This window comes from Misgurnus anguillicaudatus, unplaced genomic scaffold (assembly GCF_027580225.2).
Source record: "Misgurnus anguillicaudatus unplaced genomic scaffold, ASM2758022v2 HiC_scaffold_29, whole genome shotgun sequence".
Classification (NCBI taxonomy): domain Eukaryota; kingdom Metazoa; phylum Chordata; class Actinopteri; order Cypriniformes; family Cobitidae; genus Misgurnus; species Misgurnus anguillicaudatus.
The window spans coordinates 3,539,620-3,565,948 of record NW_027395279.1 but is presented as its reverse complement, the minus strand read 5'-3'; the positions used below and the strand labels follow the sequence as shown (position 1 = coordinate 3,565,948).

General features: G+C 36.1%; 1 protein-coding gene across 3 annotated transcripts in view; it reads left to right on the top strand.

The window, feature by feature from the left end:
• The window catches only part of LOC129426100 (uncharacterized), a 36,148-nt gene extending 10,251 nt beyond the window's left edge, over positions 1-25,897 (top strand). For all 3 annotated transcript variants that reach the window (XM_073865151.1, XM_073865153.1, XM_073865152.1), the window contains exons 9-18: positions 6,995-7,093; positions 7,686-7,766; positions 17,500-17,592; positions 17,901-17,978; positions 21,784-21,864; positions 23,697-23,792; positions 23,960-24,058; positions 24,927-24,945; positions 25,056-25,107; positions 25,204-25,897. In XM_073865151.1, the coding sequence (XP_073721252.1) occupies positions 6,995-7,093; positions 7,686-7,766; positions 17,500-17,592; positions 17,901-17,978; positions 21,784-21,864; positions 23,697-23,792; positions 23,960-24,058; positions 24,927-24,945; positions 25,056-25,107; positions 25,204-25,299 (794 nt within the window). In that variant the 3' untranslated portion in view covers positions 25,300-25,897. The remainder of the gene's footprint in view (positions 1-6,994; positions 7,094-7,685; positions 7,767-17,499; positions 17,593-17,900; positions 17,979-21,783; positions 21,865-23,696; positions 23,793-23,959; positions 24,059-24,926; positions 24,946-25,055; positions 25,108-25,203) is intronic.
• Positions 25,898-26,329: the final 432 nt, after the last annotated feature.

Genomic DNA, 26,329 nt, shown 5'->3' with positions numbered 1-26,329 from the left:
GTTATTGACATTAAACGTTTGCAAGCAAGGAAAGGCGGAGAAAGGATTGATAGTTTGTCAGTGTTACTGGTTTTCCAAGAGAGGGAATTGCCAAATAAAGTGAAAGTGGGATATATAAGTTACAATGTAAGAGTGTATGTTCCACCTCCTTTGAGATGTTTTAAATGCCAAAGGTATGGACATATTGCAGCTGGGTGTAAAGGAAAACAAAAGTGTGGAAGATGTGGAGGGGAGCACGAGTATGGGAAGTGTGAAGAAGGGGCAGTGATTAAATGTGCTAATTGTGGAGGTGCACATACTGTGGCATATGGTGGATGTGAAGTAAGAAAGAAGGCAGTGGAAGTACAGCAGATAAGAACTAACAAGGACATATCATATGCAGAAGCAGTAAAATTGGTTCAGATGGAAAGTAGAGAGGAGAAGAAGGGGAAAGAAATAGAAGAGAATCATACAACTGAACACCGTGTGTCAAAGAGGCAGATTGAAGATGAAGAAATGTTACTTGTTAAAAAAGAGGATTTTGTGTATTTCATGGCTGAAGTAATTAACTGCACCTTCCAAGCTAAAGGGAGATCTGAAAAGATTGAAATAATAGTAAAGAGTGCAGCAAGATATTTAAATATTCATGGACTATCTGGCAGGGGGGTACAAGAGGAACTTAAGAAACAGGAACAAGTCAGTAGGGAGTCATGGTCACAGGATTAATATTACTTATGATAATTCTTCAGTGGAATGCAAGGAGTCTACTGTCGCAACCCGTTCTCACCAAAAAGCGTACAAATGACACGCAGTGTGATTATCGTGCAATAGATACGCCAAATTCCGATTTTGCGTGCATATGATACGCCAGTCCTTCCCATTCACTTATATGGCGAATCGTTTCGTGACGTTTTATTTATTGTTTTCTAATTTGTTTTCTGTTTTTTTTACCATTTTCGCTTGGGTTTAGGGTTAGAACAACTTTTTGTTATATAAAAATGACATCCTAACCCAAACCCCAACTCTAACCCCAACTCCAAGCGACCATGGCTTAAATATAGACAAAAGCATAGAGAAACCTGTATATTAAATAACCTCATTAAGCAAATCTAAAATCTAACCCTAAACCCAAGCGAAAATGGTTTAAAAAACAGAAAACAAATGAGAAAACAATAAATAAAACGACACGAAACGATTCGCCATATAAGTGAATGGGAAGGACTGGCGTATCATATGCACGCAAAATCGGAATTTGGCGTATCTATTGCACGATAATCACACTGCGTGTCATTTGTACGCACCTTGGTGAGAACGGGTTGACTGTCGAATGGCCAAGAGTTTAAAGGATTTCTTGAGGGATTGGAATGTAAGCCTGATATAATATGTGTAGAAGAAACATGGCTTAAACCTAATTTAGATTTTGTGATTCAAGGATATGTGTGCATAAGAAGGGATAGAGAAGGGGGTAATGGGGGAGGTTGTGCTACTTTTGTTAAACAAGGTATTTCATATAGAGAAATAGATAAAGGGAAAGATCTGGAATTTGTAGTAGTTGAAGTTTGGTTAGAGGATGGTAGGATGGTCATTGTTAACTTCTATAATCCATGTAAGAGGTTAGAATTAGAAACATTGGAGGCAATAAAGGGACTAGATAGTAGACAGATTATTTGGTGTGGTGATTTTAATGCACACAGTACTCTTTGGGGAGGGGAAAAGACGGATAGGAATGGTATGATAGTGGAGGATTTAATGGAATCTGTGGGACTTGTATGTTTAAATGATGGGAGTTTTACGAGAATTAATTGTAGTACAGGCACTGAGTCAAGCTTAGACCTGACGTTAGTGTCACAGTCATTGGCAGGTATTTGTTTGTGGGAAGTTATGAATCAGTCAACTATTGGAAGTGATCATTACCCTATTGTGTGTAAAGTAGGTGGTGGAAGAAGTGTAATATTAGAGGATCTATCAGAAAGATGGATATTTGGAAAGGCACAGTGGGATAAATTCAGAGAGATAAGTGAATCTAATTTAAAAAATATAAATTGAGAACAGGATGTAGAATTACTTAATGGAAATGTAAGAGAGGCAATAATTGGGTCTGCTAGACAGACTATTGTAAGGAAAGAGGGTATGAAGAGGAGGAAGTTAGTTCCGTGGTGGAATGATGAGTGTAGGGATGTTATAAGAAAATGCAATAAAGCTTTTAAGGTGTTAAAAAACACTCACAATTTTCAGCATTTCATAGAGTATAAAAGAATGCAAGCAGTGGTTCGAAAGACTATTAAAGAATCTAAAAGGAATTATTGGAAAACATTTTGTGACTCAATAGGGAAAAGCACAACAATTGATGAAGTATGGGGAATGATAAAGAAAATGAGTGGAATAAGACGTGAGTGGGGATATCCAGTATTGGAAAAAGGGGGTGTGGTGGCTAGTAAAGATGTAGAGAAAGCAGACATGTTAGCTAAAGTGTTGGTTGAAGTTCATAGTTCTAGAAATATGTTAGAAGAGGGGAAAAGGGGAAGACAAAAAACAAGTGAAGAAAATAAAGAACTGCTGGAAAGACAGGAAGAAAAGGATGATACTATTAACTCTCCATTCACATTAGAGGAAATGAAAAGGTCCATATGTAAATCAGGACTAACTGCTCCAGGAAAAGATCAGATCTGCTATACCATGCTGAACCATATGTCGGATGTAGCATTAGAGGTTATTTTACATTTATTTAACAAGGTTTGGCAGGAAGGTAAATTACCAGGAAGTTGGAAGCAAGCCATTATAATACCCATCAGGAAACCGGGAAAGGATCCCACTAACCCATCAAATTATAGACCAATAGCATTAACATCTCACATGTGTAAAATAATGGAACGTATGATTACAGAAAGATTGACATATTATTTGGAAATAAGGAATCTTAGGTCAAAATATCAAAGTGGATTCAGAAAAGGTAGGGGAACAATGGATCCAATAATATGTTTAGAATCAGAGGTAAGGAAAGCACAAGTGAATAAAGAGGTAGTGGTAGCAGTATTTTTTGATGTGGAAAAAGCTTATGATTTATTATGGAAAGAGGGATTATTAATTAAAATGAAAAGATTAGGAATAACAGGGAATATGTTTAGATGGGTAAAGGATTTTTTGTATGGACGCTCTATAGAGGTGAGAGTGGGAAAGACCTTTTCAGAAACCTTTTTGGTAGATAATGGAACACCACAGGGAAGTGTTATTAGTCCTTTGCTGTTTTCAATAATGATTGATGATGTGTATAATAGTATTGGGCAGGGTATAGGGAGATCTCTGTTCGCAGATGATGGGGCACTGTGGAAAAGAGGTAGAAATGTAGAATATGTGTTGAAACAGCTGCAGGAAACAATGGAAATAGTAGAAAAGTGGTCCTTACAATGGGGGTTTAAATTTTCGGTGGAAAAAACAAAAACACTTTTCTTTACAAGGAAAAAAATAGGAGCAGAGTGTCGACTGTATTTATATGGAAAGGAGCTTGAAAGAGTTGAAACATTCAAATTTTTAGGAATGTGGTTTGATGTGAGGCTCATATGGAATGTTCATATTGATAATATTGTAAATTAATGTAAAAAGGTTTTAAATGTAATGAGATGTTTAGTGGGAACTGAGTGGGGAGCAGATAGGTCAGCTCTGAAAACAATATATATAGGTTTAATAAGATCAGTTATGGATTATGGGTGTATAGTGTATGGGACAGCTTCTAAAACATTGTTAACAAAATTGGATGTAATCCAAGCACAAGCATTGAGGATATGCAGTGGGGCTTTTAAGACAACATCTGTGCCAGCGTTGCAGGTAGAAATGGGAGAAATGCCATTGGAGTTAAGGAGACAGCAAATTATGATGACATATTGGGTGAATTTACAAGGACATCATAATCATCCTGCAATAGATGCTATTGAGCCATGCTGGGAACATGGAAAAAGGAAAACAAAGAGTTTTGGTTGGGTTGTTAGGAAAAAGGCAAGTGAAATCAATATACTGGATAGGACTTATTCTCCAACGGTAGTACTACCAACTATACCACCTTGGTTAGTGCCACAACCAGAGATAGATCTTAGCCTCCTTGAAGTGACAAGAGATGATCATGAGGGAAATAAAACAATATTTAAATCATATATAAGGGAGAAATACAGTGGTTATTTACAAATGTATACAGATGGTTCTAAAGACCCTATGACAGGGAGAACAGCAGCAGCAGTAGTAATACCTGAGTTTAGCATTGAATATGGAAAGAGACTTACTGATGATATATCAGTCTTTGCATGTGAGATGATGGCCATGGTTGTTGCATTGCAATGGGTAGAGGAAGTAAGGCCAGAGAAAGTGGTAATTGCATCAGATTCATGTGCAGCATTAATGAGTTTAAAATTTTGCAATTCTAAGAATAGAGAAGATTTACTATATGAAATACTACAATCATTATTCAGATGTCATAAAATGGAGGTGTCTGTTACATTTGTGTGGGTTCCGGCACATGTAGGTGTTGATGGAAATGAAAGGGCAGATAAAATGGCAAAAGAGGCTGTGAAATGTGAGAATAAACACATACATGTAAATATTAGTAAGTGTGAATCTAAAGTGGTGATTAAGGGACAAATCAAAAAGATGTGGCAGAATCAATGGGACAAAGAAAGTAAAGGAAGATATCTTTATAAAAACAACCCATTAGTTGGGAGTTCAAGATTTGGAGTACGAAATAAAAAAGAGGATAAGGTTATTACAAGATTAAGGAATGGTCATACTGGTCTAAACAGTTCTCTATATGTTATTGGAAAGCATATAAACGGAAGGTGTGAATATTGTGGAGAAAAAGAAACAGTGGATCATGTTTTATTCTATTGCAAGAAGTATGATTTAGAGAGAGAAGAGTTAAAAAATGCAGTAAGGCAAAATGGAGAACAAGACATTAGAAATATTTTGGTAAAGTCTCCTGGGGACAAGAGTTGGGATCTCCTATTAAAATATTTAGAAAAAACAAGATTAATTAATAGAGTCTGAGGAATTAAAAAGAAGGATGTGTAATTATAGTATATATATTATTATTATTGTTTTGTTTTTTGTTTTTTTTGTTTTGTTTTTTTTCTCTAAAACAGTTAATGTTAGTATAGATCTTTAGTCCACACTCCAGATCAGTGGGTGGCGGTAAATGCACCCAAAAGTTGTTTGCCAACCGCCAATAAAATCAAGAGAAGAAGAAGACAAATCGAGCGATCTTTTCTGGCGTGGTTGGAGACTGACGCGAGAGCATGTATCGCTCTCTCTTCTCAACGAGCAGCGGTTGATGCTGCTAGCCATTCACAGGCAGCCCGGTCCTCGCGTTGCAGTCCGTGAGTCCCACACCCGCAATGACAGAGCGATAACAAGTACAACAAACTCAAAGGTAGCAGTCGCAAACACAAAGTATAATATGCACTACTTTTCCATCGTTGAGGTGAAACGCAAGAATGTTTATGTAATGTGCAACTTATGCAGAGTAAGAAAGAGCCTCTTCACGTCTGTAATTCTGATCTAATAAAGCACCCCACATCGTGAGATGCTGCCACTGCCACCCCTTGCGAAAATTAACCAGGGGTTTTTGTGGTACAAGTGCAGTAACCATGGTTTTTTGACGTATTGATTGCTATCAGTAAAACCATGGTTTTACTACAGTAACCATGGTGAATTATGGTTTGTTGTCAAAACCATGGTTATTTTGTGGTAACCATGGTTTTACTGCAGTAACCATGTTTTTTGGTTTTAACTATAGCAAAACCATGGTTAATTTTCGTAAGGGGCAAAATTAGTGGTTTCTCTTTAGTGTCTAATTCATTCAACAAATGTTATATTGGGGGCATCCAAGTTATTTGAAATATTTGAACTTTTTTTTAAGTAACGCAATAGTTACTTTGCCTGGTAATTAGTTACTTTTATAATGATGTAACGCAGTTACTAACTCAGTTACTATTTTTGATAAGTAACTAATAACTATAACTAATTACTTTTTTAAAGTAACGTTGCCAACACTGTCTATGGGAGCTGGAAATGAGCATATTTTCAAACAAAGTGGAGTGTCCCTTTTAAGAGTAATATACAGTCCTAATTCTATCAAAATTATTTAATCTTAATACAGTATTCATTTTATTTCTGTGGAAATGTTATATATATATATATATATATATATATATATATATATATAAAATCTTTGCCTACACAATTCCAAAAAAATAAAATAAAATTTGCTAAAGGGGTGCAAGATTAGAACATTCTTCATAGACAATATATTCTGTACTATATACAGTGGCACGAAAAAGTATGTGAACCCTATGAAAGTTGGATTTGTGCAATATAAGAAGTTGTGGCTGAAGTATAAATGCCTCTAGAAAAATTTCAGTAGTTTTCTATAAAGGGATCACACTCTTCTACATTAACCTTTTTGTATGCAAATCCTATGTTTCTAAATTGTAAAATTAACACATCATTCCTCAGCTTGAGCAAAAGACCATGTCTTCCACAACTACAGTTACTTTTTTGTAGTTTATGTCAGCAATAATAAAGAAGAGCCAACATCTGTTTTCCAGCTTTTACTGCCCTCTGCTGCTTAAAGACAGCAGCCCTATGTGCCCAAATCAGCAGAGTTCAAAGCTTGTAAAGGTTGGGCTCAAAATGACAGAATCCTGGTGTAATGTCAGCAATAATAAAAAGTCAACATCTGTTCCAACCATATGTGTCCAAATCAGCACAGTTTAAATCAAAGCTTGTGCTAAAAATTACCCTGTCAGATAGATGCTAAAAATATTGGAAAATTGAACAGTAGTTCTCAGCATATAGTGTAGATAAAAGCAGACTATGAGAATTTTATTATTACCTGACTAAGCAATGAATCCTCAGTGTAAAGTTTGAACATTGCAAAAAAATAATAATAATAAATTGCCCTTACTCTCTCTCATAGATCTTGCATACAGCTATTGTATCATTACATGTTACTCACTATTGTTTTCTTTTTTAGATTTCCAAAGATTCCGAAAAATAATTGCACAGTTTGTTCGTGCACTGTCATTTTTTCAATCCTTACAATTAATGATCTCATTTGGACTTTTAAATGAGGGTAAGTGACACCCAAGTACAGATCCCTTTATGTATACTTTATTAAACAATATTGAACCAAAGCAACTAATAATATTACTGCCATGTTCAAATTTATTTTTTCTGCACTGTAAAAAATTAGCTGTAATTATGCAGCTGGTTGCCAGTAACTTACTGTAGAAGATAAAGACTGAAAATGTTTTATGTTCATTTAACTTTAAACAAACTGTTGCTAGTAAATAACATAAATGTAAAGTCTACAGTAAGTTACTGGCAGCTAGTTGCCAGTAATACCCAGTAATACTGTAATTTTTACAGAAATTTTTTACAGTGTGTGAAAACATAACTTAGCCAATTTCAATTTGATGTGGAAACATCTCCTACTTGATGAAATCATGATACTTTATTAACATCATTGCCATGTAAGATTGCGTCAGATTATTGTAATACTTAGATGAGGGACTTATACACTATTCTTATAAATAATTTCCTGCTGATTTTAGGGTTAGTTTATGGTTTTGGAAAAGTTTATTTGATAGGACTGTTGTTCCAGGATGAACCAAAAATTCTGAAACACGTCTTATGAAAATAATGGACCTTTTTTCTTTTTTTAGCCATGATATCTGTGCTTGGGGTTCAGGTTCTATTGATGTATTGTGTGCCTGCCTTTAGTTTTCTTCAAAAGAAATGCAAAGGTAAGTGCATGTTAAAATACAATATTCTTGTATGTGTGTATCTGATCAGAGTAAATCCAGTCATATTCAAACTTTTGTCAATTATTTTAGGAATTTGAAGTTATATTATAATATTGCATGAGAATGAAAATAAGTCACTGTGATAGCTGATGGATCAAGGCAAGTTTATTTGTATAGCACATTTCATACACAGAGGTCATTCAAAGTGCTTTACACAGAAATAAGAAAACAATATATAAAAAAGAAAAAAGAAAATGTAAAAATAAGAGATACACGATAAAATCACAATAAAAACAAAGATACATGAGAATCTAGAATAACAATTAAAGAACATAAATGTGATTTTAATAAAAACAGTTTTGAATATGGTAAAAATAATAAAACAGGAGTAAAAGTGACTTGAGTTAAAAGTGCAGTCAGTGTGAAGCAGCACAGTGCTCATTCAGTAAATGCAGAGTTAAACAGATGTGTTTTTAATCTAGATTTAAAAGTGTTTACTGTTGAAGCACATCTGATCTCTTCTGGAAGCTGATTCCAGCTAGAGGTGGCATAATAACTAAATGCTGACGCACCTTGTTTTGAGTAAACTCTTGGTATTTCTAACTGACCGGACCCAAATGATCTGAGTAATCTTTTAGGTTTATATTCAGTTAGCATATCTGTCATGTATTTGGGTCCTAAGCCATGAAGTGATTTATAAACGAGTAACAATACTTTAAAATCTATTCTAAATGTAACAGGAAGCCAGTGTAAGGACCTGAGGATTGGAGTTATGTGCTCAGATTTTTTGGTTCTGGTCAGAATTCTGGCAGCAGTGTTTTGTATTAGCTGCAGCTGTCTAATGGTCTTTTTGGGGATCCCCGTAAGGAGTCCATTGCAGTAATCCACCCTGCTTGTGATGAAAGCATGAACAAGTTTCTATAAGTCCTGTCTTGAGACAAAACATCTAATTCTGGCAATATTTCTGAGATGGTAGTAAGCTGATTTGCTTATCGCTTTCACGTGACTCCTGAAATTAAGGTCAGACTCTAAAATTACACCAAGATTTCTGACTTTATTTTGTGTCTTTATGTTACGCGTCCCAGGTCACGTGGGACTCGCGAACAGATTACTAAATTTAAATAGTTGAAATGCCCTGAGTTAACAGGAAAAAACAAAGCAAGGAGAAACAGAGTTAAGTGGCTTTCCTCTGCGTTGCTCAGTAGTTTCTTTTATTAACACATATCTATAATTTAACAGCATACAATAAATCCTATTTTAATATCTTCAATCACATGTCACACATAAATCACAATTATCTATCAACACACAGTTCTGCACTACTACAATAAACAATAAAATGTTCAAAAGATGCATCTTCTTAATACACATTAAAAGTACTACTCAACTCAGAATAAATCTGTTTAAACACTGGCTCAATGTGACCAGTCAAAATGATACTTTGTATCTCCTGCATTGTGATACAGCTGTTAGTTTACTTTTACTCAAACTGCAAGTTACATTACATAATTGATTATTGTATGCTGAAAGTCTCTAAAATATATACATATATACAAATAAAATCACAATTTCTGTATCTGTTGTTTGTCTAAACCCTTTTATATTTTTACAGTCCAACTGAATGACAAACATATAACACAGATTCCCCATCGCTATAAACTAACTAGAAATCGATTTACTAAAATTTATATACTATCAATATATACACTTGCATGTAGTTGTTGTTCATGACTATAAACCAGGTTTCATTTTGTACAGTAAGTTCACATACCTGAGTTAACAGGAAAAAACAAAGCAAGGAGAAACAGAGTTAAGTGGCTTTCCTCTGCGTAGCTCAGTAGTTTCTGGAGTACACACAACGCATCACCATGGTAACCTGCAACTGTTACTCCCCCCTACTGGCTGAACTGTTTTGTTTTAAAACTCAGCTTTAATATTAAAGTCATGAAAAGTGCAATATCATCATTAGATTATATAAAAAAAGTAAATACATAAATAAATTAAAATCAAAACAATAGACATTAACATTGTGATACTCATAGGTGTATCACACACTCCCCAACAAAGAAAAAAAATAGCTCCTGCTACATAACCTTTACAACTTTTCACTTGTTCACTCTATTAGTATCCAATCGTCAAAGGAGATACCCAGTAAGCAAGTGTAGGTGGTGGTGTGAGGATAGGGTAATGTATACTAGGGTAAGTATTGTGGATGGTGTAAAGTGAATTAAGGTAAGGTGTACTGTGGAGATATGATGATTCCCAATACGGTGTCTGATTTATCTCATAAGTCTCTAAACTATTGACTGTTGGCTGACCTATTGTGTCGTAATGAAGCCTATTTGTTGGCTGTCTCTTACGGGTAGATCTCCTAACTTGTCCTGTGCGACTATTTGCAATAGGGGTCAGAGAAGGTGTTCTTGAACTCTCTCTTGGTTGAGAGATAGTTGGTTCAGGAATCTGATCACTTTCTTCTTCTGATGCCTCTGTTTCCGTTACAAGACACTCCTTTTCTTGGATTTCCACTGACTCATCCAGTTCATCAGATCGTTCTGCAGATATCTGTACTTGTGTAAATCTCTTTTCCTTTACAGGATTCCCCCAGGATCGTCGTCGTGAAAGACCACAGGTAGGTAAACAGGTTTGTTGTTTTGGTTCACATGCTCTTTGATTTGGAACTCGTATCCAACAGTAATGCTCATGACTCCCTTCGTCATCTGTATCGGTGCCAGTGTTTTGTGTCTGTCTTGTCTTCTGGTGTCTTGATGCCTTCTTTTCTTTTCAGGTATTGCAGGTATATCAACAGGTAAGTCATTCACTTGATGTAAAAGATTCAGATGCAATACTCTTGACTTTGAACTGTTTGTTTCAGCTACCACTCTGTACACAGGACTATCATGTACTTGTTCTTTCACTGTATAGATGTTTTTTTCCCAGTATGACCTCAATTTCCCAGGGCCTCCTTTTTCACCCAAATTCCGCACAAGCACTCGGTCACCAGGCTGAAGAACCACTCCTTTTAAGTGTTGGTCATAGTATTTCTTTCCACATGCACTCGAGCTTTTGCTGTTTTCAGAAGCAATCCGGTATGCTTCCTGCATTCTCTCAGCCCATTTCTTGGCATAACTGGTTGGTTCCTTACTTCCCTCAGTAGTTTTTAACTTAAACAAGAAGTCAATTGGTAAACGTGGATGCCGCCCATACAATAAGTAAAAGGGTGAGTAACCTGTTGCTTCATGTCGTGTGCAATTATAAGCATGGATGATTTGTGGTAAGTGTTCCCTCCATCTTTCTTTTTCCTTTTCCTCAAGTGTTCTCAACATCTGTAGCAATGTTCTATTGAACCTTTCAGCAGGATTTCCCTGTGGGTGATATGGAGAAGTTCTAGAATGGCTCACTCCAGATAGCTGCTGCAATGTCTTAAACAGCTAATTCTCAAACTCTCTTCCTTGGTCATGGTGCAATTTGTCTGGAAATCCAAAACGAGGAATGAAGTCATTAAAGATTCTTTCAGCTGCTGTTTTTCCTGACTTATTTTTGGTGGCATAGGCTTGAGCAAACCTTGTAAAATGATCGACAACAACAAGAATGTACTCATAACCTCCTCTACTACGTTCCAAGTGTAGGTAATCAATTAATATAAGCTCGAAGGGGAAACTGGTGGTTATACTGCCCATCGAAGCTCTTGTGTGAACGGCTGGTTTCTTTTGCTTTATGCACGGACATTGTCGTGTAACATATGCCTCAATGTCCCTTTTCATGAATGGCCAATAGAATCTTTCTCTGGCAAGGTTGAGGACTCTCTCCACTCCAACATGGCCCATGTTATCATGTAGATGCAGACCTAAGCAGACCTACTTCCTTCCCAAGTGGCCTTGACTGTTTCACAGGACAGTTCTTCTGTACATTCTGTGATGTATTGGTCAATATTTAGTGAAAATCTAGAGAGCGTGTCAGCATCAACATTCACTTTTCCAGGTCGGTATTTGATATTAAATCTGAAATCTGAGAGTTCTCCAACCCATCTGTAGCCCACTGCATTAAGTTTAGCTGTACTCATGATATATGTCAAAGGGTTATTATCTGTATAGATTGTGAAATGAGGTGCATAAAACAGATAATCCCTAAACTTCTCACAAACTGCCCATTTCAGTGCAAGAAACTCAAGTTTCCCAGAATGAAGTCTGTAATTTCGCTCTGCAGGTGTTAACGTTCTTGACCCATATGCAATAACTCTCAGTTTCCCATTTTGTCTTTGATAGAGAACGGCTCCAAGGCCCATTTCCGAAGCATCAGTATGAAGTGTAAAAGGTAAATCAAAATCTGGATAGGCCAAAATTGGTGGGGAGGTAAGTGCATCTACCAGTCTACTCAAGACCCTCTGGTGTTCTTCAGTCCACTCTACTAATGTACGAGAAGGCAACTGAACATTCTTTTTTTTCTCTTTATTTGTTCTATCTTTAACTGTTTCTGCAGGATCCTTCTTCACTTGTAATAAGTCATAGATAGGTTTTGCAATGCAAGAGAAATCCTGGACATAGGAACGATAGTAACTCAGGAAACCCATAATCTTTCGTACCTCTCCAACAGTGGTAGGTGTCTTGGTTTTTAGTACACGCACTGCATCAATGTCCTTCGGGTCAATGCGCACTCCATCAGCTGACACTAATCATCCAACATATCTCACTTCCCTTTTAAACATCTCACACTTCGCTGGTCTAAGCTTAACTCCATGTTGCTGGAGGGCTTGTAGTACTTTCCAAAGTCCTTCAACATGGTCTTCAAAAGTCTTGGCATAGCACAGTATGTCATCCAAATATGGAATGCAACATTCATCTCTCAGGTCACTTAACACGTCCTCCATACATCTTTGAAATGCAGCGGGTGCATTTGTCAATCCAAAAGGTATTCTAACCCATTCATGGAGACCCCATGGCGTAATGAAGGCTGTAAGTTGTCGTGACCCTTCAGCGATGAAACCTTGATGATAAGCCTTGCCTTGGTCCAGTATAGAAAACCACTGATATCCTCTTAGGGTGTCTGTTAAGTCTTGAATTCGAGGAAGAGGATGTCTATCAGGGATAGTTTTCTGGTTTAACAGCCTATAGTCAACACAGAGTCTTAGTGTTCCATCTTTCTTTCGGACACAAACAACTGGTGCTGAATAGGGAGATTTTGACTTGACAATCCACCCTCTTGCAAGAAGATCTTGTATGTATTCTTTTACCTCTTTATATAAAGGCTTTGGGATAGCAGAATAAGACCTCTGAACTGGAATTTCATCTGTGAGATTGATAGTCATTTGTAAACTTGGAATGCAGCCCATATCTTCATCATTGCAAGCAAAAGCTAAAGATTCTTCATAGAGCATTTTCCTAGCAATGCGTTGTTGTTCTTCAGTCAAATGGCTAATGTCCACAGGAGGATCCCAGCGCAACACTGCTTCAGTCTGCTTCCTGTCCAGTTCTTCCATGGTCTCAGCACTATTCACTTCAATTTCAACTGGTTCAACTGTTTGGTCTGTCTCTACAATTTTTGCAATTGGTTGTATGCTTCCAAGTGTTGTTCGACGAGGCAGCACAATATCATGTTTGGTGTAATTTACTACGGGAACTTGAATGAATGGCCTTGTTGTCCCACAAACTTCCAACAATCCATCGCCAACTCCAAGCTGATCAAACTGAGGGTCCTCTTGATTAGACTCAAACAGAAGAAGGGAATCTTGCGAGTTAAAAGTTGTAGGTACTTTACATTTAACATTGGTCTCATGACCTGAGGGAATTATAACTTCCTGTAGCCCCACCCTAACAGCACGGCATGGTACATCCGATGGCTTTTGAGTCTGAATGAAGTTCACAATTATGCCTGCTTGATCATCTTCTATTTCCATTGCTCCACTAAGTAATGTTGTGATAGTAGACATAACTATTTTTCCACTTGTCTGTCCCTTAATTAACTGTTCAATCACATTAAATCCAAGCAGAGGTCGTTCACAAACCATGCTACCAACCAAAAAGGGAACTTGAATTGCCAAATCAGGATCACTGTTTCCAGGTAAGTTCACAGTAGCTTCAACCCAACCATCAAACGGCAGAGTCTCTCCATTAACAGCCAGTACATTAAGAGGCTTGCCTCCTAACAACTCACTTAGAGGTCGAAGTCGTTGATGAGGTAGGTATGTTTTCTTCCAACTGTGGTCAAGGATACTGACTTGAGCACCTGTGTCAAGTAACGCAGTCACAGAGTAGCCGTTTATGTAACACTTTAACAAACACTTGTTTCCAACTAATGCTGCAACCTTGTTCCGTGCTGAACCTGTTTCTCTCGATTTGTGAGGACAAACTGCACCATTCACATTGACATCACGGGCCCTGTTATCTGCTGACCTTGCTTCATCATGGTGTGGCCTGTTTGCTGCCTGTCCTCTTTCCACTGACTGGTAAGTTCTTCCTTCATCTTTAATTCTGTTACAGCATCCCACTGCTCTATGTCCTTCCTCTCCACAAACGAACCAGCGATTGCATCTGCTGTGGCCCTTCTCATTACATCTGGGACATACACTCAGTCTTCCTCTTCTTGTAGATGTTGGACGATTTGGAACGCCTGGTCGTGGTCCAGCGTTTGAAGAACAGTGACAAGTGTACTCAATATGCCTGGTTTGTTTTAAGGAGTCAATAGCATTTGCTAAAGCTTCAACTTGGGTACTTAGTTCTTGAATGTTTTTTTGTTTTGCTTTTCCTCTGAGTCGTTGAGTTCTGTTCACTTTCATATGATTCTACATCAAGCTGTGCACTATGAGCATGAGTTTGTCTTCGTTGTGCGCTCTGGCCTAGTCTGTGCTGACGTTCACTCTCTTCACTTGAAATCTTCGTCACCTGTTTTAACAATGCTTCATCGGAAACAGTGTAGTCAGACAGAAGAGGTTTTAATTCACTTCGAATGTCACTGTATTTTGGCAGAAAGCCCTGATGGATTGTGCGCAAGAACACATTCTGAACGGTGTGTGGCTCATACTCAATATTGGTGTGACTCTGTTTTGATGCAAAAAATACTTTTTGTTTTAATCCTATGACCCGATATAGAAACTGCTGTGGTGTCTCATTTTCACGTTGTCTGGTGCTCATCAACTCTTGGAAAAGTTCACTGCTACTCCTTTCACTCATGTGGGATTGCAGAAAACTTTTAAGTTCAGTGACAGTTAAATCATCTTTGTTAATGAGCATCTCTTTGAATTATTATGCGCAAAACCGCTTGAATGATCTCACTCTTAGTATAGTTTGTTCTGTAGCCTTCGTCGATCTGCTTACACAAACTATTGTATCCGATGTCAGAAGTGTTGTCACCTACCTGACCCCCATGTATTTTGAACTCTCTGTGTGGTATGTATGACAAATCTCTCATGTACGATCTACTATCAGACTGAGGGGATTGTAAGTGTCTTGTATGCTGCGTATTAATCTGGGGCTTTTCTGTTCTGTCAATAGGGGTCGGTATTTTAAACTCTGACAGTTTCCTTTCTAACTCCTCATAGCTGGAAAGAAGCTTTTGATACTCTAAATGTTGTGTATCACCATCATCTTTTGTAGATACTGGTGATGTAAATGTCTGTATGTGTGTTTTTACTGTATGTGTATGGTTCTGTATGACTGGTGAAGGTGTTTGTGTATACACATCAGTCTCAATCAGATCACACATAGCCTGATCATTACCATTATCAATTATACGCTGCTGAATAATCTCTTCGATACTGTCATTTAAAAACAGTAACTGTGTATAACCTTGATCTTCTAGCTCAGTTAACGTATCACTGTGCATGTAGGAAGAGATAATATTGAAACATCCTTCCTCGTTGTCTCTGGAAATGGTGGAAAAGTCCAGACCTGCCGGTGGTATGAGGTTTCTAGCAATCTGGAACAATTCACCAGCAGTCAGGGTGTGAAGACTTTTCTTCATGTTCCAGATCAGTCGTTTCCTCTCGTTGGTCATCTTGACTCAGCTCCAGACGGTATGACGTGCAACAATGCTCTCTTCCTCTCTCAGCTTTGGACACCCACAGCTGTCTCAGGATCGCATGCACCTGCCCACTTGTCAGTCTCGTCCATGTATGAGCTTCAAGATTCACCTTGCAATCTGGAAATCTCGGTGGAACCTCCAAGAATCTGTTACGCGTCCCAGGTCACGTGGGACTCGCGAACAGATTACTAAATTTAAATAGTTGAAATGCCCTGAGTTAACAGGAAAAAACAAAGCAAGGAGAAACAGAGTTAAGTGGCTTTCCTCTGCGTTGCTCAGTAGTTTCTTTTATTAACACATATCTATAATTTAACAGCATACAATAAATCCTATTTTAATATCTTCAATCACATGTCACACATAAATCACAATTATCTATCAACACACAGTTCTGCACTACTACAATAAACAATAAAATGTTCAAAAGATGCATCTTCTTAATACACATTAAAAGTACTACTCAACTCAGAATAAATCTGTTTAAACACTGGCTCAATGTGACCAGTCAAAATGATACTTTGTATCTCCTGCATTGTGATACAGCTGTTAGTTTACTTTTACTCAAACTGCAAGTTACATTACATAATTGATTATTGTATGCTGAAAGTCTCTAAAATATATACATATATACAAATAAAATCACAATTTCTGTATCTGTTGTTTGTCTAAACCCTTTTATATTTTTACAGTCCAACTGAATGACAAACATATAACACAGATTCCCCATCGCTATAAACTAACTAGAAATCGATTTACTAAAATTTATATACTATCAATATATACACTTGCATGTAGTTGTTGTTCATGACTATAAACCAGGTTTCATTTTGTACAGTAAGTTCACATACCTGAGTTAACAGGAAAAAACAAAGCAAGGAGAAACAGAGTTAAGTGGCTTTCCTCTGCGTAGCTCAGTAGTTTCTGGAGTACACACAACGCATCACCATGGTAACCTGCAACTGTTACTCCCCCCTACTGGCTGAACTGTTTTGTTTTAAAACTCAGCTTTAATATTAAAGTCATGAAAAGTGCAATATCATCATTAGATTATATAAAAAAAGTAAATACATAAATAAATTAAAATCAAAACAATAGACATTAACATTGTGATACTCATAGGTGTATCACATTTAGACCCCTAGAGTATGTGTTAACTTTGAGAGTTGGATCAGGTAGAACAGTAGTTTATATACTGTATAAGTTGCTGGACACACCAAAACTTTTAAACGCGGCTGAAAACGCCTTGAGGACGCCGAATGCCAGCTGTTTTTCAGCTGAGTGCCAGCTTTCCTCAGCTAAGCGCTTTGGTAGCTCTGATACGTCATCTGTGAGACGGTTGGTTGCTGTGATACTTGTCCCGCCTCACCTCCACTGTGATTGGACGGCCGCGTGAGAACTGACATTGACGAGCGGAGCTTTTCTCCCAAAGTTGAATCTCTTTCAACTCTGGACGCTCAGCGCCGAGCGCGGAAAAACCGCCGAGCGCCGGTTTTCAGCGCGGAAAAAACCCGCTAGCTGCTGGCTTATTTGAAAAACGCCGAGCTTACATTGGAAACAATTGAAAACATGCGCCGGCCGCGGGCGTAAAAGCGTTGGTGTGCACGCCCCCTAAATGTTTACATATAAATAGTTCTGCTGTGTCAGATCTGAGATCAGTTTTTTATGTGAACTACTACAACATTGTAATGAATGCAGAAGGTCATTATTAATTTTTTCACAGTCTTGCAGAGGAGATGGATACAATTAGCAATATTGCTCCTGGATATCCCTCTAGCGATAATTTTTCATCTAGTCACTGTGGACAGACAGAAAGGTATACTTCTAATTGCAACATTTATTGGGCCATTGTAACGTAAAAGTAAATTTAATCAAAACCTTCAAGTTTTAAACTTGTTATGGGATACTTAAATAGAATTTTATTTATGCAGTGCAAATATTTTTAGAGAAGTTCCAAGTGTTTTTTGGGCCAGTTATGTATTTTATGTATTGCAGTCATATTAAGTAGCCTATACTGGACCCATTGAGTTCCCATGTTTAGTAATAACTAATTATTTAAATAGCTAATCATTGTGTTTATTTCAGTGGTTTAATTGTCTGCTTCTCTCTTGTTTATTTTAACAGATTTTTGGGGTTGGGTCTGTGTCATTTTATTTATCCAAGTCCTGAGGATGATTATATTCTTTGAAGAGAGCCTACATGGTATAATTCATATCTCAATTTCAGTGCTGCATGCATCTGTTTTACTAAATTCTAATTGTAATGAATAATTTATATTTATATAATTTATTATTAACATAAAAGTAATATATATTAAGTTATAAGAATACAAGAAATGGACTGTGACTGTTGTGCAGATACTGTGACATGTAGAGACTGTACTGTACTGCTAACAAAGCACAGTATCCTTCAGTTCCCCTAATAAGAGAGACAGGTTGTATAAGGGATTTTTGCTTTGATGGTACTGTGGACAAACCTTCTTCATGTGCCAGCTATACTGTACATTTTCTTTTGTCCTTATGTTAAGACACCAAGATCTTTGCGTAAATCCAAATGTGCCTTTTTAAAAACAAATAAAATAGACAGAACAACTTTTACAGTGCTGTGCTAAAGTCTTGGGCCACTATCACCAGCTTTGTTGTTTTAGCAAAGTTTTCATGTCCATCCATATTTTCATTCTTTTTTTAAGATACAAATACAGGAAATATGTATACACAATTAAAAACAAAACAATTTTCAGAACTAAATGTCTTCTTCAGGCATCAGTCAGTATTTAGTGTGACCTCTCTTTGCACGAAACACATCTTGAGCTTTTTTGAGGAGACTGAAGTCATTTGATTAGAATTAGAAATTAGGATTTAATTTTATTTAGGTTTAAGAGCTGCCTGCTATTGCTCAAGTGGAAGAGAAGTTTACTCTAAATACTTAACACGTCACCTTATACTTATATAATACTTATACTTATTATTTATACAGTTTTTAACATACAAATGTAATGTATTTTCTGGATGTATTCTAATAAAGAGACTGAAAAATAATTATGATCACTATACCATTGCAAAAACAACACATCTAATGGTAGCATGGTGGCCTAAGACTTTTGCACAGTACTGTATATAAAGCTTTTTTATAAATTACTATCCCAGATTGAACTAAGGCACAACCTTTTTTATTACTATTAAGTTAATCTCTAGGGTTATTTGGTTATTATCTTTCATATAATTGTTTTAAGCCATTGCTGGGTTAAATATTAACATTTTCTAGGTTAATTTAACCCAACAGCTGCGTTTGTCCCTTTTTGACCCAATATTGGGTTAAACGTAACCCAGGGTCCCAAAATAATTTTGTAGAGTGCAGTGTATATATAAAAAGAGAACCTGTTTTTAAGGCCTTATTTATTGTTTGGCTTAATATTTATTATTTTGCTGGTTTTTAATGATCTGGGGTGCGTTCTCCGATAAAGTTGTCTCTTAGCGTGCTAGGAATACTCTTAAGTTAAACCTTTACTACAGGTATACCTTTCCTACGTGTGTTCTCCGAACTATACCTTAGGATGTTGCTTAAGGTAAACCTTCTTAAGTTCGACCTTAGCGGGTGCTGTCCATGGTGGAGGTGCTGAATAGGTTGATATCGATTGCTCGACAATCAATTATTCACTTCATGTAATAGGTTTCGCTGCGTTATGAGATAGCAGTGTTCTTTATTAAATAAACATTTTAGAAATAGTTCAAGTTCAATTTATTAGGAATATCTGGTAAAAAATATTTCAAATTGCAAACAACTAAATTCAACGTTCTATATTTTATATCAAACCCGTGCAAAACCCGCAACTTTATTTCCAAACGTATCATGTTTAAACTGCTCCAATTCATCCGCTATGCCTTGAAAGGATAAGGGGTTCCCAATAAGTGCGTTGCACAGGGGAATAAAGTGGGTTGTGCAAGTACTTGGCTGTGCATTACACTTAAAATATATAAAAACAAACTGCTGTTGTTCATTAGTTCACGCGTTTATATGAAGAGTTTGGTTCCAAAACGCAATAAATCCATTTTGACAAATTTTGGTAAAAACGTGTTTTCTATACCAAGAAAGTGACAAGATGAAAACAACTATTTTCTGTTACAAACTTTCACATAGCATCTTTAGGTTATAAAAACATAAAAAATTCAAATCCATAAGTTGATTTTCAAAGATTTATTATAAAAACGGATAATATTTTCCACAAAATGCAATAAATCCATGACAAGTTTTTATTCAAAATGCTATAAATCTATTGAATCAATAGCCTATTTAAATGTGCATTCATCTTTGCCATGTTATATTCATTTAGTTGACTAGTTGTACACACTAATTAAAAATATAAACATTAATGTCATTAATCAAAACACTTACTTTGTCATATTAAGATCACTGTCATTGCGGTTACTTGACGTCCTCGCTTAACGTCTTTCACAGAGATCCGCTGTAAAATGTTTTTGGTCCTGCTCGATTTTCGTTGACTTTGAGTAAAATTATGGAAAGTTTTTCATAAGATCCTCTGGGGTCAATGGGTTAGCATGAGAAGCTTGCTGTCGGGAGAACAAGCACCCGTCTCCCGAGTGCCTCTCAGGGAAAATATTAGATGCTGATGGCTTACGTTTCTTTCCCATCACAGAAAACCATCACAGGTTTAGCGATGCAATTAAAGTATTATTTTGTTTTGTTTGTTGATCACGAAGTACAAAGTAGATGAGGAAAACTAGGACTCCGTGGACTCAGCGCGTCCGCCATTGTTTGTTTACATTGCGTGACTGGTGGGCTGTAATATCAGAAATGGATTTATTGCGTTCTGTAAAAAAGGAGCAGTGGCGTTTATCGCATTTTGGGAAAAAGGGAGAAAAGATGACAGAATAACACGGCGGATATTGGATTTTGCGTAAAATTAAGAATTTACTTTTAACTACTGACCTGATATAATACTGATTTTGGCAGTAACTCATTTTTTTCAAAAATGGCGTTTATCGCGTTTTGGAACCAAACTCTTCATATTGTGCCTGGACACTGTATGCACAAGCAGCGCGTTAACAATGCGGATAACGCTTAATGGACGCATTTCTGGAGCCTGTCTGTCTAAATATAACATATCAAATATTATATAATAGCCTATATAAATATATAGTATGATTGCTTTAGATTTTAGCTTTGATTTTTGATTTGAAATTTTGTTGACCTTATACTATACAAGCAGTAATCAAGTGCACAGTTTATTTTGAATGTTTATAAAGAATATGGCATGCAGTTGCCTCAAAGTTATAAAACATTAAAAAACTTTGATGCAAAGTCGAATTAACATTAATAATCATAATTATTTTTTGTAATTTTACCCGATTTATTTATGCAGCTAAAATACTAGCCGTTAGACTAAGATTTAACGGATATGAAATGCACAAATGAAATTGTAGGATTCGCTGTAAAGCTGCCAGTTTCACCAACTCCATCACCCAAAATATATTTTTTAAATAGTTTCTTAATCCTGTAGCATTTAATAGTTTGCAGTTGATTTCCCTTTGGAAAACATAATTAAAAATCTAACAACCATCAATGTAATGATGTCTAATTATGTAAATGTTTTATTCTTTAAATATAAAAATATTTGCCTAATTAAACACTGAGTGTATTCCTTTTTTTGTTACAAATATTTAGTTATATAGACTGCAATGTAAGCTTTTATGAAAGTGATGGCCCCTAGTGGAGATCATGTGGGATAAGGTATAGCTAAGAGTGCTCCAGACCAACCTTCCGAATGAACGACTTACAGAAGTGATACGTAACTAAGAACGTTTTGGAAAACACGTATTAGCGATAAGGTACAGCTTAAGGTACAACTTAAGAATGACGTAGCGTTAAGGTAGTTTCGGAGAACGCAGCCCAGTTCATATAAAGTGATGTTTTTATTACTAAAAGAAATGGGTGCTTTGATCATTAAATCCATGTTCTCTGCGCACCATTTTTATTTTATTCCTCATAGTGGATGGATTTTCAGGAGTGCAGCGCCAACTACGCACTGAGACTATGGAAGCTGATGCAAATCTACAAGGATCAAGTCCATGTAATTACTCAATCCTTAAATATGAATCCTTGAAAATAAATCTTACATTTTATTTACCCAATGTTTTTGTTAAAGGTCCTTAGTTATTCATTTAAAAAAATAAAACTTTTATGGGTCTTGTCTTGGGAGTCCAACTCTGCTTCTGCAGACATGACACACAGAAAATGCAGCTGAACATTACCAGAATAAGACAGAATAACACAGAAGAAAAACGAATTTAAGAAATGCAATGTCAATGATCTTGACTTGTAATGTATTCTTTGAAAACAAATTGTTCAAACAAAGCCAGCAACAGAAAACTTTGGATGATATTCATTTTGCTACAACACTACACACAATAATTCATGTAATTTTATATAAAAAAATAATTCACATGCACATTAAATTAAACTAAACCAACTTACCAAAAAATAGAGTATTCATTTGGTTTGGATTTTTATTGGAACCCTCAAATAAAAGAAAATATTTTTGATTTAATGTGTAATATTTACAGTTCAAATTTTCTCAGATTTTTCTAAAATCATTCAGCAGAAATCTGAAAAAAAAATTCTGCAGAATTAGCAAATAAATTCAGCAGATTTCGTCTGTCCTAAAAGAGATAGTTCACCCCAAAATTAAAATTCTGTCATCATTTTCTCACTCTCATGTTGTTACAAAACTGTATACATTTCTTTATTCTGATGAACACGAAGGAAGATATTTTGAGGAATGTTTGCAACCAAACCTTTAAAGGCGTTCTAAGCGAATCTGCGAGACGTTAGTTTTTGTTGATGTTTGAATTGTTTTCAAACAAACGGAGCGTAGTTAACTCCTCCCCCTCCCTTCCGTGCTTTCATGAACGTGCCCAACCCCCACCCCCAAATCCTTAAGGTCGTCTATTGGCTGGAACACTTTGTTTTGTGCTGCTAGGTTTGGCCACTGTGTGTTTATTGCAGTTTGTGGAGCCTGGGCTGTCTACAGAGATCGCGTTTTTTTACAGTTTGATCAGCGGACAGGCAGCAAGCAGATAGTGAGGAGATGTTTTCTGTATGTAACCAAAAATGTTTTATGTTCTAAAACGCGTGAATTCGCTTAGAGCACCTTTAATGAGCCCCATTTACTTCCATAGTATTCTTTTATCCTGCTTTTGAAGTAAATGGGCCTCATGAACTGTTTGGATTATAAACATTCCTCAAAATATTTTCCTTCATGTTCATCAGAACAAAATATGTCTACAGGTTTGTAGAGTGAGTAAATGATGAGAGAATATTGTTAAAGAGATAGTTCACCCAACAAATGAATAACATATTAAAGAAAAATCTGAAAATCTGACTTTTCCATGTTTAAGTGCTATAATTGGGTCCCCAGTGCTTCCATAAACGCAGAAAATGTGAAAGAGATCAACCCAGTAACTTAGTTCTCTGCAAGCATGTGAAAAAATCGCTTATTAAAATTTGGCTCCTCTTGTGATGTCAGAAGGGGATAATACCGCCTCTTAATCTGCACTATCCAACCACGGCACTGCCATTTAGTTCAGAAATCAGCTCATTTGCATTTTTAAGGACACGCCCAAAAACGGCACATTTTTGCTCACACCTACAAATGTACAAAATTAACATGTTATAATAAATTATCTATTTGGTATTTTGAGCTAAAACTTCACATATGTACTCTGGGGACACCAAAGATTTATTTGACATCTTTAAAATGTCTTGTGAAATCTACTCTTTAAAAGTAATCTTGTGCAGCATTGCGTGGGGAACAGGGTAAAGCTTGATTCACCTTTTTCCAACTAATGCAACTTTGTGATTGTTTGATGTAGCTTGTGTTTGTTTTGTATGGCTGTGTTTTAGGGCCTCTCTGCAATGTGATAATGTACATGTTTGGAGCAGTTGGTGTGGTTTTGTTGAATTCTGCTGCACTGATTGCAGAACTTATTCTGAAAGCAAGTAAGTGAATGCAGCTTCTCAACAACATACAGTTTTTGGGGTACACAGGACATATACAGATACACTCCAGATTGCATTATTATAAATGTCAAGAATGCCTTACCACATTGTTGTTAGATATCCTTATGGACTTTATATTCATAAAATGATTTGATTTGTATTTTAAGGAAATGGTGAGCGTGTGATAAATGATCTGAGATTCATCGTCTTTCCTTCTGAGTGTGTTTTTGCCTTATATTGGGTGGTTGTATTAATGCATGCTTTCTGTAAGTATCATTTTTTACTATTGTTTTATTGCAGTTAAAACTGTAAATATGATTGCACTGATTTATTTATAGTAGTGACTGTCCCTTTATCCATTTTTTATGACTACTGGTGGACTTCAATAACTTCAATAACACTTTCCAATAAGATTGTATTTGTTAATATTAGTACATGCATAAGCTAACATGATCTAATACTGATCAATATAGTTTCCATCATTTATTAATGTTAGTTAATGCCAATACAATTATTCATGTTAGTTCATTGTGCAATAACTAATGTTAACAGTTACAACACTTGATTTTAAATATGTATTAATACATGCTGTAGAAGTATTATTCAGTGTTAGTTAATCTAAAGTTATTTGAAGGTTAATTAAATAACTAATACAACCTTATTTTAAAGTGTTACCCAAACTTCTTTTGCATTAAAACAATTCAGTTTTCTGAAATGATGATTTCAAGTTTATTCTTGTTTATGGAATTGACTTTTGGAAAATTTAAAAAAAGAAAATAAATTATTAAATAATTATTTGTGATTTAATAAAATATCTTTATGTAATTACTTTGAACTAAAAACCAAAGAGCATACAAAGTCCTAAAGATTGTGTACTCCAAGCACACCATACCATTCGACTACACTTGTTATGTATTCCCTTTGCTGTAAAGTGTGCACACAAACTTGTGCATAGATGTGAAACATAAAGAAAATGTTTCTAACCGCTTATGTGCAGCGCTTCCTCTTACCAACGTTGCAATTTTGCAAAACCAAAGGCCTAATAAAGCTGATTTGTTATTAATGCAGATTTTTTACTTTAAAGTGTCAATTTGACTGGTAAATATTTTTCTCTTATCCCTTCTCTCACTACAGGGAAACTTGTTAAGTCCGAGTAAGTTCAGATTTTTATATCCCAGATCTTGTGCAAATCTTGCAAAACTAATATTTCATTAGAATTATGCACACATCATTAATTTTGTATGAATTCTGTTTCACATACAGATCGGTACACAATCCAAATAACTTGCCTCAAAGAAACAGACATGATCAAAGGGTAAGAGTTACTTAAGATATAATCTCATCCAGTATTACCCATGACATCTTAAAGTTTTGTTAATGCATACAGTAACTAAATATTTTTTGAACACAGGACTTACAAGAGCCACATGAAATGGAGACATTGTCTGCACATGATACTGGAGTTTCACAAACACATCAATTAGGAACAAACTCTTTTATCCTTTGACTGTTTGCTTTGTCTGCAAAAGGATGAAGTGTCGTAGCCAGGGGTTAACATTAACTTTTTTTGCTCACCAGCCACAGTGGTTTTCACTTGCCACTAAGCATTTTCACTTTGTGACATTTTTTTTATTAAGGAACATTTTTAATGTATGTATAAATTGAAAGATGGATGGTACTTTGTTATATTTCTATATTGGTTTGTACAGTAGATATGTGTGTGATGCATTTGCTGTTTGTAGTTAGTACATGCTTATTTAAAATGCTTGTTTAAATAAAGTGAGAAAAAAACACTGTTTTTCAATTACTGTGTTTATCCTTCATGCTGTCATGTCATAGTCCTCGTAAATACACAAAACTAAAATGCTAGATGCTAAAATCATGTAACAACCCATTCAATCCAAACATGCAAAGAAATCAAACCATAAATGTCCATAAATTAAGTTATGTGTAATAAATGACACAGGGAAAAAGTATTAAACATGCTTAGTGAAATGTATTTAATGCTTTGTACAAAAGCCTTTGTTGGAAACAAAAGCTTCAAGACGCCTTCTGTATTGAGAAACTAGTTGTATGCATTGCTCAGATGTGATTTTGACCCTTTCATTCTTTCAGTCTTTAAAACTTGAAGGTTCTGTGGGTCTCTTCTATTAACCCTGATCTTTAGTTCTTTCTATAGATTTTCAATAGATTCAAGTCAGGTGATTGTCTAGGCCAGTGTTTCCCAATCCTGGTCCTCAGGTCCCCCCTCCCAGAAAGTTTTGGATGTCTCCTTATTTAACACACCTGGTTTAAATCATCAGCTTGTTAGGGAGACATGTTTACCATTTTGGTAGGAGGTTGATCAGTTGAATCAGGTGTTTTAAATAAGGAGATATCTAAAACTTTCTGGGAGGGGGGCCTCGAGGACCAGGATTGGGAAGCACTGGTCTAGGCCATTCCAACAGCTTTATTTTCTTTTTCTAAAACCAACTGAGAGTTTCCCATGGTTGTCTGTGTGTTAGGGTTGACCCATCATGAAATGTTTCTTGCGTGAC